The sequence below is a fragment of the Brachycentrus maculatus genome, unplaced genomic scaffold (assembly GCF_059751285.1).
Source record: "Brachycentrus maculatus isolate JH-2025_06_01 unplaced genomic scaffold, ASM5975128v1 h1tg000306l, whole genome shotgun sequence".
Classification (NCBI taxonomy): Eukaryota; Metazoa; Arthropoda; class Insecta; order Trichoptera; family Brachycentridae; genus Brachycentrus; species Brachycentrus maculatus.
In genome coordinates, this window is record NW_028281056.1 from 655263 (window position 1) to 670488 (window position 15226).

At 29.7% G+C, this 15226-nt stretch overlaps 1 protein-coding gene across 1 annotated transcript in view; it reads left to right on the forward strand.

Annotated features, from left to right (window-relative positions):
* LOC148304711 (uncharacterized) overlaps positions 1–15226 on the forward strand; it is a 123827-nt gene that overhangs the window by 38457 nt on the left and 70144 nt on the right. The window contains exon 3 of the mRNA XM_088267906.1: positions 13386–13508. Within this exon, the coding sequence (XP_088124032.1) occupies positions 13386–13508 (123 nt within the window). The remainder of the gene's footprint in view (positions 1–13385; positions 13509–15226) is intronic.

Consider the following 15226-nt stretch of genomic DNA (forward strand, 5'->3'; position numbering starts at 1 on the left):
GAAAAGAAGCTTTTTATTGAGCAGAAACTCTTATATTAGTATGTGAAGTCCGAATCCTGGATTATAATCGGAACTAAACACTTGTATTAAACCACTTATTGAGTTTTATTTCATTACATACGACTAGTTTTGAAACCTACAGTATTTCCATCGACACTTGATTACTATAACATGTAATTACTGCTCTATACATTCCATAAAGTTGCTGCTGAATTGATGGTGGATTTTGATGAAAATTCTGTATAAATTTGAGGCACGTCGACCTGCTATTACCAAATACGCGAATCCTAAAAATTGTGTATGGATCTTGTAGAAGGATACGCAACAGTCAGCCGAGCTCGATGGTTGCCAAACAAAACCAGAAAAGAAAGTTTCTTACCACTGTGTCAACAGTGGGAGGATGCCTGTTTGTATTAACAGAAGATTCGAGTCACAATGCCACGTCTCCACCGCCATCGGTTGTTAGTGCTGAGACGTGACGTGACGTAGGCAATTAGTAATTAGTCGTGTTGCCACGAATGATAGAAACCGAATAAAACTAATTTCCCATTCACTCAAAAAAAAAACACAAGAAAAATAATCATAGCGTCAATTTGGTGTATTTTTCTTTGATATCTCTATATAGATGAAGGAGATATTTATAGTGTATTTGGGTTTTTATTTGGGTATTTGTCTGGGTATTCACAGGGGTTTTGAGTTGTCATGGGCTGGTTTTGACAGGCGTAGAGAAAACCCAGATTTGTGAAAAATATTTAGATATACTCAAAATGTTGTCAATTTAGTGCGACTAATATTCGATCAATTCAAACCTTCATCCGCACCCAATGGTGCATAGGGCACTGCATCATATAAACGCAGTGTTATCTTGATCGTTGGTACATGAAGGAAAGGTGATCAGTCCTCCGCTTCAGGTACAAATCCAGGGTAATATTGAATAAATATTAGGGTGAAAATATCACTGATATTTATTTGCGAATTGAATCCGGAACCTACAGTACGCGAGCCAAGCGTGCTGACCATTACACTACGAAGGCGAACCATATATGATTAACGTTTTTAATTTTTAACGAACCCGATTTTGTTTATAATCCGGGTTTCGGGTTTGACAGGTTTTCATAATAAACCCGGGTTTCATAATAATTTTAGACATATATTTTCGGTATTTTAAACAATTTTATAAATAAATAAGATCTCGGGTGTGATTTCGAGTTGTTCGAGTGGTAATTATGAAGTTATTTCGAATGTTATGTGCATTGAATGTTGAAATTATAATATACGGGTTACTTTTTATAATCTATCTTGTATTTCATTCATTGCTTAATGCACGGTATATTCATATTATAGTTAATATATTACTTAAAAAAACTTTTTATACGGAATAATAAAATGTTGTAACATAATTTTTAGCGATCTTTTACTTTTTATGATTGTTAAGTATCTACTTTTTTATTAATCCGTTACAGATTAAACCATTACGTTAAAATTAACTTCTATTTTTTGCTTAGATTAAGGATACATTGAATCAGAATTTAAAAAGACTTGATTACATTAAAAATAATTTAAAAACAAGCCAAATCTCATAAATAACTAACTGACCATAACGCCGTTTACCTGTATTTTATTAAAACAATTTGGTGGCACTTTTAACTGACTATTTTAAAGACCTCAAATAAGGACTTAACCCTAGATTACTTAACTGCCTATGAGTGACGTTGTTACTAAACATTCGCAGAAAATACGACATAGAAATAAAATAAAACAGGAATAAATAGGAAAATCAAAAACTTTTACTGTTTTAGAAGTATATTATTTGAGTAATACATTTTCCCTCTGTTTAGGCATTTGTATGCAAAAAAACTCATGTCACTCACTCTATTCACGAACGTCATAAATCAAAAATCGTCAATTTTCAGTTGTGCTCGTTTTCGGAATGCCCAGAAAATGTACTATATTCCAGCAAAAGTGGCATATTTTTAACTTAATATTTACCCGCTATACGGCAGAAAGTGTTGTATTTGCATTTCGAAGAAAAGGTATTTATCAATTATTTTTTTAAACATACTAAATATTTTCAAATGGAGAAAAAACATTCAGGTTTTACCTAAAAAGATCTTTTGCACAGAAAAAAGTTCAATAAGTGGCTTGATATTTATTTTTAATACATTCTATTATATTTTTAAACTTTAAAAATGTTCTCTTGAAAAATCATGTTTTTTGATTTATGACGTTCTTGAAAGGAGTGAGCGATGTATGATTTTCACAAAGAATAAATAGAATTAAAATCAGAATTGAATTAGAATTGAAATAAAATAGAAATAAATTCTGCCCTGTAGCGGGTAAATATTAAGTTTAAAGTATGATGCTTTTGCTGGGATATAGTACATTTTCTGGGCATTCCCAAAACATGCACAAATGAAAATTGACGATTTTTGATTTATGACGTTATTGAAAGGTGTGAGCGATATTACCCAACAGTTCCGTTGTTGTCGGTTCAGACAGAGCATCGTCGCATGGCGCTGCACTGCATTGTGTTGCCTTCCGCTTGTATGGCACTCTGCTTTCTCCTTTCTCCTCTCGGATCTGGGTGCATTGACCCGCGGACAGACGCCTTCGGAACTGAACACTCAAATATTTAATTTAATTTTGATAAATGTGTGAAAAAGAGGCTGTGCCAGACTTCTAATCGTGTGAAGTTGGAAAGCCAATTACGAAACCGAGTATTATTATTGTTATTTAAATACTAAATACACAATCGTAAAAATGTTTACCTACTCATTAATTATTTCCATTCTTTTATCATCTTTTTAATTGCCTGTTGATTACTTTCATCTCGTTGATATTTTATTAGTTTCTAACTAACTAACTAACTAACCATCACGCTGCTTCCCCGCATTCTTCGCCTCTTCCACGTTCATGCATCTCCTCATACATGCCCGCCGATTGTTTCGACTCCTAACCTGACCACTTTCAAGTATTCGGCAACTTGATCGTGCCAAGTTTTTCTTATTAGTTTCTATAGTTAATATCTTAGATAAACTACTAATTTCGTTTTGAGTATTGAAAGCATTAACTTTGTGGATCATACTGATATATTATTTCGAGAAATAAAAATACTTTGTGTTCTGATCCACTCACATTTTTATTAACCAACTAGTTTCGTTTATAAAAAGGGAAGATGTTGAAGAGGGCAACAGGTTGTTGCCGAAACTAGTTGGTTAGTAAAAATGTGAGTGGATTAGAACACAGAGTATTTTTATTTCTCGAAATAATATACTAATTTCGTAATTATTAAATAAAGGACATTAAATCCTACAAAAAAATCGTTGCATTGACATCTCAACATTTGTTGGATGAAGGAGAATATGGAAGTCAGGGTATTTATATTTATAGGGCTCACGAACAGTAACAGGCTGGTTGAAATAATCACTCTAAATACATATATACGTGTAATATTCACTATTTTACCCATGATTGACAGCCTCACAACTCATAATTCGGAAGCTGTATGTATCCTTATGTAATTTTAGTAGTGTGGTTGTCAATCATGAGATGGATCTTTGTTGAGATGTCAATATAAATAACTTTACTTTTAAGTGGACAAACATAGATTTGTGAACAATAATTTGGATACACTCAATTTGTACACAATTGGTCTAATTATAATTAAAACATTAATCTCCAGATCTATCATATCACAAGAAAGTGCAATTATTTTCTTCTTTAACCCTTCATTGGAGCAGTTCAAGTAATCGTATTAAAAATAATATGATGGTAACGAAGTATTTAAAAAAATCTTTTTTGTTAAAAGAAATATACAATATAAACTTTCAAACCGTTGTTATTTTAAGTCTTTCAATACAAATGTACTGTATTGAAAGACTTAAAATAACAACGGTTTGAAAGACTTAAAATAACAACGGTTTGAAATATATATGTATATATAAAGCCTGTTTTATGAGGAGATTGGTTAAATATATTTAGTATATTTATGAACGTTGTTGGTACTTACAAAAATGTAATTTTAGATATTTAATATAAAAAAAATAATGAAAAAAATCCACCCATTAGCAGTAACCACGTCATATCTTTTCCATACATTAGTCCTCAACCTTGAATGTATACAAAATAATGGCTCTGTGCCTTGCACCGATGTCTTTTATTGTATTATTATTTTAATTCATTTTAGACAATGTCATAATCTCTGTAATGTTCAAACGTCATACAAATTCAACCATGTAGTATATATTTGGGAACAATATTTATAAATATTTATAAATACAATAAACTTACACCCTTAAATTAGAGAAATACATTGAACAGTCCTACGTATTTCATTAAAATTTCAATATCGAAAGTGTTTCAACGTGAGATGAAACATGTATCTTTTTTTAAATATGAAAGAAGATGGAAGTCTGAGGACCCTAAAAAGTATATGATAAATAATTCGGAATGAATTTCATTTCTTTATATGTAGATTTAGCGTTTAATTTGTAGAACTCCATTTAAATTTATTTATTAAATATTAATATCGAACACTGATTTTTAGAACACGGAATTGTATTTTATTATTAAAAACAAAATTTGGGACAATTGTTTCGCATTATTATGGGATTATCAAACAACTCTGAAGATTAAATTTTAAACCGGATACGACTAACTATTACTTAAGTACCTAGAATTGTGTAGCTATATAAGAAACCTCAGTACATTTAGTCTTCACAGTAGTTTGAAAATGCCAGAACAAGGTTAAACAATTATCACAAATTATGTTTTTATGTGTTCTTAATAATATAATACAATTAGTAAACACTAAAAATCAGTGTTTGATTTAAACATTTAATATGTGATATGTATTTTTTATACTAATTTTTCAACATAGATTAAGATTTCCTGCCTTCCAACCCTTATCTGCACCCAATAGTGCATAGAGCACGGCATCGTATTGACGCAGTGTTATATTTTTGCTACTTGCATGAAGGCAAGGAGATCACTCCTGCGCTTCAGGTGCTAGTCCAGGGAAATATGAAATAAATATTAGAGTGTAAAATCAGTAATATTTATTTAGGAATATTTAGGCACAATCAAAATGTTGTTAACACACTAATTGACTTAAGTGACTATGCCATTTTTGTACATAAAGTATGATGATGTTAATTTCATTTTTTGGTTAAAATTTGAAGTTTTTTTAGTCTTTAAAATGTTATTTAAAATTCAATATAATTAAAAAGATTTTAATGCAGTATTCAAGTAAATCTTCAACCCAGCAGGAGTTATATAGAGTTTGATGAGTTGTATGAAGATTTAGGCACAATCAAAATACTGTCAACACACTAATTGACTAAAGTGACTGAAATTTTTGTACCTACATAAAGTACGATGATGTTAATATCATTTTACGATTAAAATTTGAAGTCATTTTTAGCCTTTGAAATGTTAATTAAAATGCGAATATAACATCAAAGATTTTAAAGCATTATTCAAGTATTTCTTCAACTCAGCTGGAGTTGTATGATCCATTGTCTTACTGTTCAACGTCTTCCGATTGCCATCTAGAAAACGTTATTGTACGATCTCCATAATTATCCATGCGTAACATGAGGTTACGCTACCCGGAGAGCAGAAAGCTGCACTGGGTCACGTCTGAACTTCCAGACAACGGAGTTCTACAATGCACTCTAAATAAATCGGACGGAAAACAAAAGTAATAGAGCGCTCAAGCCAGCGTGAAATATAATTAAAATCTTATGGTTTAGCGTTTTTTGTGAACTTATTTGTACTTAAGAAAAATTTAATTCACCGGAACGATTCATTGTGAGGAATTTTTTCTTGTCCAAAGATAGAACTTTCAACTATTTATGTAATCCTAGTACAAGATACGTGATATTATTGGTAAAAGTATTATATAAGACTGTATTATTTAAATATGTTTATAACTCATGGTAATAAACAAATACTTATGCATCTCGTGTGAGATCGTCTTTTTACTCATTTTCTTCACCTATTCCTGTTACCAACCCTTTCTGAAGACTATTCATCGTAAGTACAATAGTATACCAAAAATAAGAAAGAATCCTTTGTCTCCACGTTAGTACTTTATTTAACAAAATATTGTAAAAATTATGCTGTTTACTAGTAAAAAATTAGTGTTACTTATGTATGTACATTTTTTAAAAATCCTTCATGTTTTATTATTTTTTTCTTTTTTCCCCGATTTGCATTTTATCATCGGGTTACTAATGTAATTACTAAATCAAAGTATAAATACCGAAAAAAATATTTTAACAAACATCATACTCTACATTTACATACACATAATATTAAATGTATATCCATACATACACATACAATATTCATGTACCGCGTAAAAGTAAACAAGAAAGACAATAATAAATTATGTAATAAAAAGATAAATAAAAAAATATCACCTCTTGATAGCCCGCTACCTAATTTTCTTTAAATGCATGTAACATTTTATGTAATTGCGTTTTTTTCTTCAATCATCGTTTTTGTATTGAAAAAATAACTTTTCATCAAAATAAATACATACATGGTTTTGAAAAGAAACGACTTATTGAAAGGTAATGAGTTGAAAAATTATTAAAATAACTACTCAGTATTTATTCTAAAAGAAAAACAAATTCCAATACGTATTTTAAAAAAAATGTGCATGGAAACACGATCGCTTTCTGAATTGTTTGTTTGTGAATTTCCCCTTAAGATATTGATAATTGGGCTGGTTTTTCAAAAACTGAATATTAAAAGGAAAATTAAAATTAAAATTTATTCATTATATCACAATTGACAGTGCATTTAAACTTGTGCTGTATTTTCAATCGACAAGCATCAATAGCTATGAAGATAAAACTGGTTTCATAAACTTGGACGTAATGGCACTCTTTGTTGACTTTTTAGGTTCGTATTTTAATTAAATGATTTTCCTTATATACAACACGGCTTCCGTTTGAGTGCCAATAAAAAGCAGAAGCGTATTGTAATTTTAATTAAGTTTCAATTTATATATATCATACTTAGAACTAACTAGCTTACTATCACGCCGCTTCCCTGCAGGGGTAGGCAAAAAGAATAGAACGCCACATCAATCTGTCTTTGCAAACAATCTTCGCCTCTTCGGCATTCATGCATCTCCTCATACATACCCGCCGATTATTCCGGCTTCTGAACTAACCGCATTCAAGTATTTTAAATACTGTTCATGTCAAATTTTCTTCGATCTTCTTCTCTGCTTTACTTACCAACTACGTTCGCATCATAAAAAAAACACAACTACAAAAAACATCAACATCAACATCAACTAGAAAAAAGCAGTTTAACATTTTTTGTTGTTTAACTGTTTTTTTTTTCACTCATTAGATTCTCATGCCCAAATCTTCTATATTTACATTCTTACGTTAAATCACCGTATAAACATCTAAAAAATATGTTCGAGAGGGTTAAATGGATTTGAATGTGTTAAAATTGTCTGATTAATAAGAAGATTATTTTTAAAAAAATCAGTATATTTTCGCTGAAAAAAATCATCTTCTTCGAACCCTTGTCCGCACCCCAATGGTGCATAGGGCACTGCATTATATAAACGCAGTGTTATCTTGATCGTTAACACACGAAGGAAAGGTAATCAGCCCTCCGCTTCAGGTACCAGTCCAGGGTAATATTGAATAAATATTGGAGTGAAAAAATCTCTTATATTTATTAAAATCACTGATATAAGAAAAAAATCAACGATAACAAAAAACAATATTTGCCCATTTCGCTCCTGCAAATATGCACCATAGACTCGAGCGCGTCCATCTGTTGCTGTGTAATATCTATGCTTTTAAGTACATATTTGAAATTCGAATCACGCGTCCGACTTTCAAATCGTGATGGTCCAAAAAGGTCGCTTGTGACTCTCGAAGAACATTTAAATTAGTGTCAAAAAGTATTTACATATCTGATTCATGACGGTTTCTGCGCAGAAAAAAGAAGCTCGCGAATCGCGGATGAAATAATAATTTTATTAAGGTTGCCGGTAGAATCCGAAAGTCTGCGGAATATTCCGAGAAATCGTGACGAGTATTTGCGTTTTATTTAGTATCGATGAATTTTAATCAAATTAACGGATGCTTTATTTTTAAAGTATACTGATTTTTTTATACAACAAAAAAAAAACCTATAAGATTATTAACTTTCCAAATTATCATAACTGATAACAAAATAAGATGTTCTTATTTTCGTATTTTTATTTTTATTATTATTTTTTTAATAAATATATTTCGCTCACTCCTTTCAACAACGACATAAATAAAAAAAACTTGATTTTTAGGAGAACGTTTTTAAAGTTTAAAAATATAATACAATGTATTAAAAATAAATATCAAGCCACTTATTGAACTTTTCACTGTGCAACAGATCTTTTTTGGTAAAACCTGAAGGTTTTTTCTCTATTCGAGAAATATTTAGTATATTAAAAAAATTTAAACGATACTTTTTCTTCAAAATGCAAAAACAACACTTTCTGCTCTGTAGCGGGTAAATATTAAGTTAAAAATATGCCGCTTTTGCTGGGATATAGTACATTTTCTGGGCAATAAGGGCAATCCGAAAACAAGCACAACTGAAAATTGTCGATTTTTGATTTATGACGTTCTTGAAAGGAGTGAGCGATTTGTTTACAACATTTTGAGTTTGTCCAAATACTGGTTCACAAATCTGGATTATCTTCAATTATAGGAGTTATTTTTCAAATTATTTTTTGACATCTCATCAAAGATGAAGAAGAATATGGAAGTCTGGGCCTTTACACACACGCATTAACACACTGATAGAATTCTTGGAAGTTCTATATATTTATGAACCAATTTTGAAACATTGTTCTTGAATCACTAGAACTTCACTAGAGACATCTATTGGTGAGATGAAAAATAAAAATTTAAATGATATTTTCTGGCGTTTCTCATGTGTGTGATTATGATCCAGTATTCGGACCTCACATACTAATAAAAGAGTTTCTGCTCAATAAAAAGCTCCTTTTCAGTCCAAACAATTTTCAGTTTTCAATATAAAATCGTACTGAAAATGAAGTGTGTTCATCGCGCGAATGACATTATTATACGTCATTGTTTTTAGTGAAAATTGTAGTGAAAAAATGTGGGAACTTTGAACAATAGTAATAATATACCTAATGCAGTCGTATAAAGCTTAAAGTCGGTATATGCACACATATGTGGGTACTTGGCACAATGAAAATCTTGTTATTTTCTATAAATTTCATGTTCATTCGCTTCTCACGAGTATGTATGCCGATATATAAAAAAAGTACTTGCCTTCGTTGGTCTTTATCATAGTTTTAGAGAACTTGCATTTGTAAATGTAATTATCTGTGAAATTGTAAATAATACTTGTTTGAAATCACTCTTACTTTCTAATAACTAATGGTGTTTGTAAAATACAGAACTGACAATAATGAGATATTAACAAAGAAACATATTCAGGTTTAGATCATTTATTGAGAATTATTATAATAAAGTAATTATATGTATAGATTAGATATATCGCATTTTTTTCATACTCAATAAAAAAAACATTGACTTTCTGTACCCGTCCACGCGTTTCTGTAACTCAGTCTGTTAAAATGGAAAATAAAGAAATCCGAAAGCACAAATTTTTTAAATATGAAAAATCTTTTGATATTAATAAAAAAATTAAACAACAAGGCTTTCGAAAACATTGAAAAAGTTATCGTTAAGTGACAGCAGCTGTCAAGAAGCACTCTGTCCAGCATCAGCAATTTAGTGTTGCTGTTATGGTTAACAGAGGTCGCTGCCATTGCGAATTAAAAATTATGATTACGATAAATAAATACGAATTTATATTTAAATATGTAAATTATATAAAAGAAGTGAATAATGAAATGTTCTCCATAAATTTTGTAAACACGAAAATATAATTTCATTAGTTGATTTGTGGAACTTCTGTAAACATGAAAATATAATTTCATAAGTCACTTTGTGGAATTATCTTTCCATTTTTAATTTATGTTTTACTTGGTTAATACCACTTTTCCTTTAAATTGTATGGTTGGATGCACTCTGCATCATTTTCAAAAACTGCATGTTTGAAAATGATGCGATATTCACCGAAAAACGTGTCACATTAGATTTAAAGAAATAGTGATATTTACGAAATAAAACTTAAATTCATAAAAATAAACACATTGCTTTCAAAATAAAGCAATCACATGCAATTTATTTATATTCCTCGTGCATAAAATTTATATAGAGTATTTTTTAAAAATTAAACGTTACCAGTATGTTTATTTATTTCAGTAACTCTTTTTCGTAGATTAAATGAACTCGTAATATTCATGTATGTAAAAAATTGTTTTGTAATATCGCATTATAAAAAGCCGTAAAGACTGATGTTAATGTTCACCAGTATATGGAACATGCATGTAGTATTTATTAGAGTCATTTGGAAATAAACTTTGTTTATTATTACATGTGTAAAAAGCAATTTAGGTTACGTTTTATCATTCTTAACCGAGTGTTAATAAGATTAAAGAAGAAGAAAAAACCGCATCAGCAATAATTACGTAAATATTTATTTCATACATTTTTAAGACGGTCTTAAAATAGGTTTAAGTTAAGACTTAAAAGTGATTATTCATTGTGAAAATTTGAATTAGTAAGTTTACGTGAAAAATTTTATGTTCTAAGAGATTAGACGATGATACTTAAAGTAAGCTTTTGATTGTTTCAAAAGTATGTTTCTCTTTTTCTCTCAAAAATATTTATTACACATATCTTGTTAAAATGGCCGTGGTTTACATATTTACATATTTTATTTTATTTTCAAATTTTGAAAAGATTCAATTTCAGTTTGAATTCAGACAATCCACGAATTGTCAGCAAAATCTGCAAAAAATATTAATAAGTTGATATTTATGTGAATAACATTGATGATTTGGCAGTTAAGTAACTATTATTTAGTAGAGATTCCTTTATTTAAATAAACGAGTATGTATGATCCTGATCGGATTATTTTTCATACTGTGAGACACTTGAAAACATTTTTTTTATGAAGCTTATAATTTGACCAGTTATTATATTCACTATATTTCAGGTGCGTCCAAATCCTTCTTCACAAATTTGCGTTTCTTCACTTAGAAGTTATTATTATTCTTTCGGTAGTGTAATGGCAAACGGGTATATCTGTCAAATTTTTCATTTTCTAAGTTTGTTCCACAATATGTCTAAAATAGTATATTCCATAATCTGGCAAAGGGATAGCTGTAGTTGCAATACTTTATTAAGATATTTTAATAAAAAAATACATAAAACCAATGAGTTATTTAATTTCACAAGTTGGTTTTTGCTTTCCTGTAAAATTTGGTCTGAGACAGATATACCCCTTTGCCTTTACACTACCAATTTATATAAATATGAACCAAAGGAAAAATAACGAAATAGATTATGAGATAATATTGTAACAATTTAATACATTTATAATATCCACTAACACTTCGTGATGGAATTGCATTTTTAATATATTATTAGATTAAAACCAATATTTTTAGCTTTTCCACTTTATTTTTATTTGACCAGCGACCGGGTTTCGTCGTTACCGACATCATCAGACCGGTGGGAGGATATACAAATTGTTATGTTACATATAACATTGTAACAATTGTAAAATAGTTTTAATTTTTTTTCCTTTTTTGTTTGTACATGTATTATGTTGAAACAGATAAAAATCGTATGCAAAAAGAACGCAACTGGCTAGACACATAAGGTGGCTTGGTGGGTCTCTGCAAAAAAATACCATTTTGAAAAAAATATGAATGTCCGGTTATATGGTTTAATAAATAATAGAAATGAAAAAAAAATGTAGTTTAACATTTTTACAATATTAGGTCTTGATCCAACATTTTGAGTGTGTCCAAATACTTGTTCACAAAATCTAGATTATCTCCAATTACAAGAGTTATGCCCAGACTTCCATACTCTTCTTTATCTTTGATAAGTCTTGATCCATTCCGTTATTTGCCTTAAGTAAATATTTTTACTAATAATAATATCTCATATGAGGAGAATACCAGATTTGTGAACAAGGCTTTGGATACATCCAAAATGTGAAAATTGGTTTTATTCGTGATGCATTATCATTTTGACAACCCTTCATCAATTTCTATTCTCTCCCTTTTTCGTACGCATTGTTCAGGATTATATTTGTACTAATAAAGTCGACCTCTTGGCTCAGAGTGTGGGTTAGTGCGGGGAATAATGAGTGAAAGTTGCAGAGGTCGACTCCGTCTAAATGTCATCTCTGAAAAGTTATGAGGCGTAATGTTGGCAACACTTAAAGATACGCTCAGAAAGAAATTTTGCAGCGTCATTTTAGAAATACACGAGTCGTTATTGCTTTCTCTCGGTTTAATGGAGCTTTAATTTTATCTCTTCATTTTTAATATGTTTTTTTATTGAATAATAAATGTTTTTTACTTGTTTATCATTGGAAACTAAGTATCAATTATAATTTTTAGTTTTTCAAATGTTTAAATAATAAAATAGTTAAAATGAATTACAATTTTTAGTTTATCAAATGTTTAAATATGTAAGATGTTTAAAATGGAAAAAACGTTTAAATATGTTTAATATATTACATATATTATAAAATAAAGTGAATTGTAAATTTACTATTTATAAAAACATTTTTTAAAAAGGGATAACATACAAAGCCTTTATTATAGTGGCTTGTTTGCAGGTAGGATAGTAAGAATAGGGATGGTAAATATATATTATACATCACAAACACTTGGAAAAATTAAAAATATTTTTTTCTTGAATTCATTTTAATAATAACAGTGAATTGTCAATGAATGATTTTCAAAAAATATTTTTTTTAGAAAGGAATGACCTGCAAAGTATTCGAGAAGTAAATGTGAAAGATACATCATAAATACTTCAATTAAAAATTAATCTTTAGAGTTCATTTTGTAATTGTCGGGAATCGAACCCTCGATGCCAGTTTCGCAGTCGAGCATTTACGTCACATGGCCTGTCCTAAAGGTTTAATTTTGTTGTTTTATTTTTATTGAAACATTTAACAAAAAATAACAACAAAAGTAATAAAGACCCAGTTACATGGGATCAATTAAATACGGAAATTAACGTTTTAACTACGTAGGTTATTATTGTTAGATAATGTTAGTTTATATTTCCAATCAGTAAAAACAAATACACATTGCTTTTTTGGTGACACAAAAAGCAATGTGTATTTGTTTTTACAGTTAAGTTTATCTACTACGTAGTAAAAATATATAATTTTATTTCTTAAAACTTTGTGGCGTGGATTTAAAATTAACCTATTTTCCTTCCTTTTCTCAGTTTTCTCACCTTCCTGGGCTTCCCCAAGCCCTTCACCAGGATGCTCCAGTATCAGCCACGAAGAAGGACGACGCACTCCAAGGACAAGAGTCCTCGCACATCAAGAACGAAGACAAACTGCAGGTTAGTCATATTGACATTCTCCCAACATATCAGATTACAAACCCAATGTTTAAAATAATGTTTAAAACGACTCACAGCAACACCAAACCGATTTTTAACACAGAAATTCATCATTATATTACACGAGGACATAATAAAAATAATTTGGAGCCGATAGTTACAACTAAGCTTGGAGTAAGGTCCTTAAAATATATTGCCTATACCCAAATATACCAGTTGCCTGACATATATAAATTAGAACCCCGTCAGGAATCCAAAATGGATGAACTAAAAAAATACAATTTGTATTTGAAGTACTAACTTTGTGATTTTCCATTTTACAATTAAAATGTTACTTTGTTTTAAAATCACTATAAAATAGTATATTTTTAAATATATTTATAGTGATTTTGAAACAAAGTTACATTTTAATTATAAAAAAATACTTTATGGAAAAATATTTGCGTTAGCGATTAGTTATATTTTCTCATTTTTTTCCTCTAAACATGCTTCTTACCTTATGTTTTTTATACGCCTATTTACTATACATTTTATGGATTAATATTTTACATTTTGCCCTGTTTTCTTATTTGTTACGTTCTAATTTGTTTTTCAATCTCGTTAATATTAATCCCATGTCCCATAATGAGTAATGGAAATCACTTATCGGGAGTAGTATATATGTAACTTATGTACGTTTAAATAATTAAAAAAATAAGACAAACTAGTAAAATTTCTACCCTTAAGGCTTCCGCATTCAGTGTTACGTACAAGACGCTCCGAGGAATTTTTTTGCGACGTTGTTTAAATTAGTTATGGTGATGACGGATTGCGACGTTGCCAAATCTACGATTTTATTATGGCCAGGTACTATTATCGTTGCCACATACACAAGTTTATATAACGCAAGCTTATATTATGGTATTTTTGCACGTTTGCAAAGTACATTATTAACTTATTTGAATAGAAACTCATTACGACTCGAAGATTTATTTTTATTCACACATAGAGACACGAATAAAATTAATTTATTTTACAATAGGTACACTGATGAACGATTAATTTATAATTCTGTTTAGTTGTTAGGAAGATGCTTCTTTCTTACGTTAGAGTAAGTGAACGATTACTACAAAATAAATGATATAAGTTTTTTTTTATTTTTTAAATTAATCCATTTTTGAAACTAGATTGTTAAGGAAAAATCGTCATAAATATATTTAGGTAGGTACTTATTAGCTCTTACGAGTGTTTTTTTAATACATATTTGGAAAGACATGCACTTTTTACAGTTTAATCATATAAAATGATATATTTTAATGTTTTTCTCATACACCGATGGTAGGAAAATATATATTAAAACAATTTTTGTATTGACTTTGATCATTCACTTGGCAACCATGCTGGAGTTCCTCGGTTAAATTCCCAGGGGGTCAAAATAAATCATTTTTATTTAATACTACCCCAAATATAACAAACGATCACTGGTCTGATGATGTCGGTAACGATGAAACCCGGTCACTGATCAAATTAAATGTATAGTTATTTTATGGCATAAAATGCAGTTCCAACAAGAAATATCCGTACAAATTTGAAATCTAATAAACGATTAAATTAACATTGCATCAATTTGATGAAATGTTCATTTAGTGCCCTATGCACCATTAGGTGCAGTTAACGGTCAGTAGCAGCAGTGTCCATTCAAGGTTAGAGGTCAAAATAAAATATGGAACAAAGGCAAA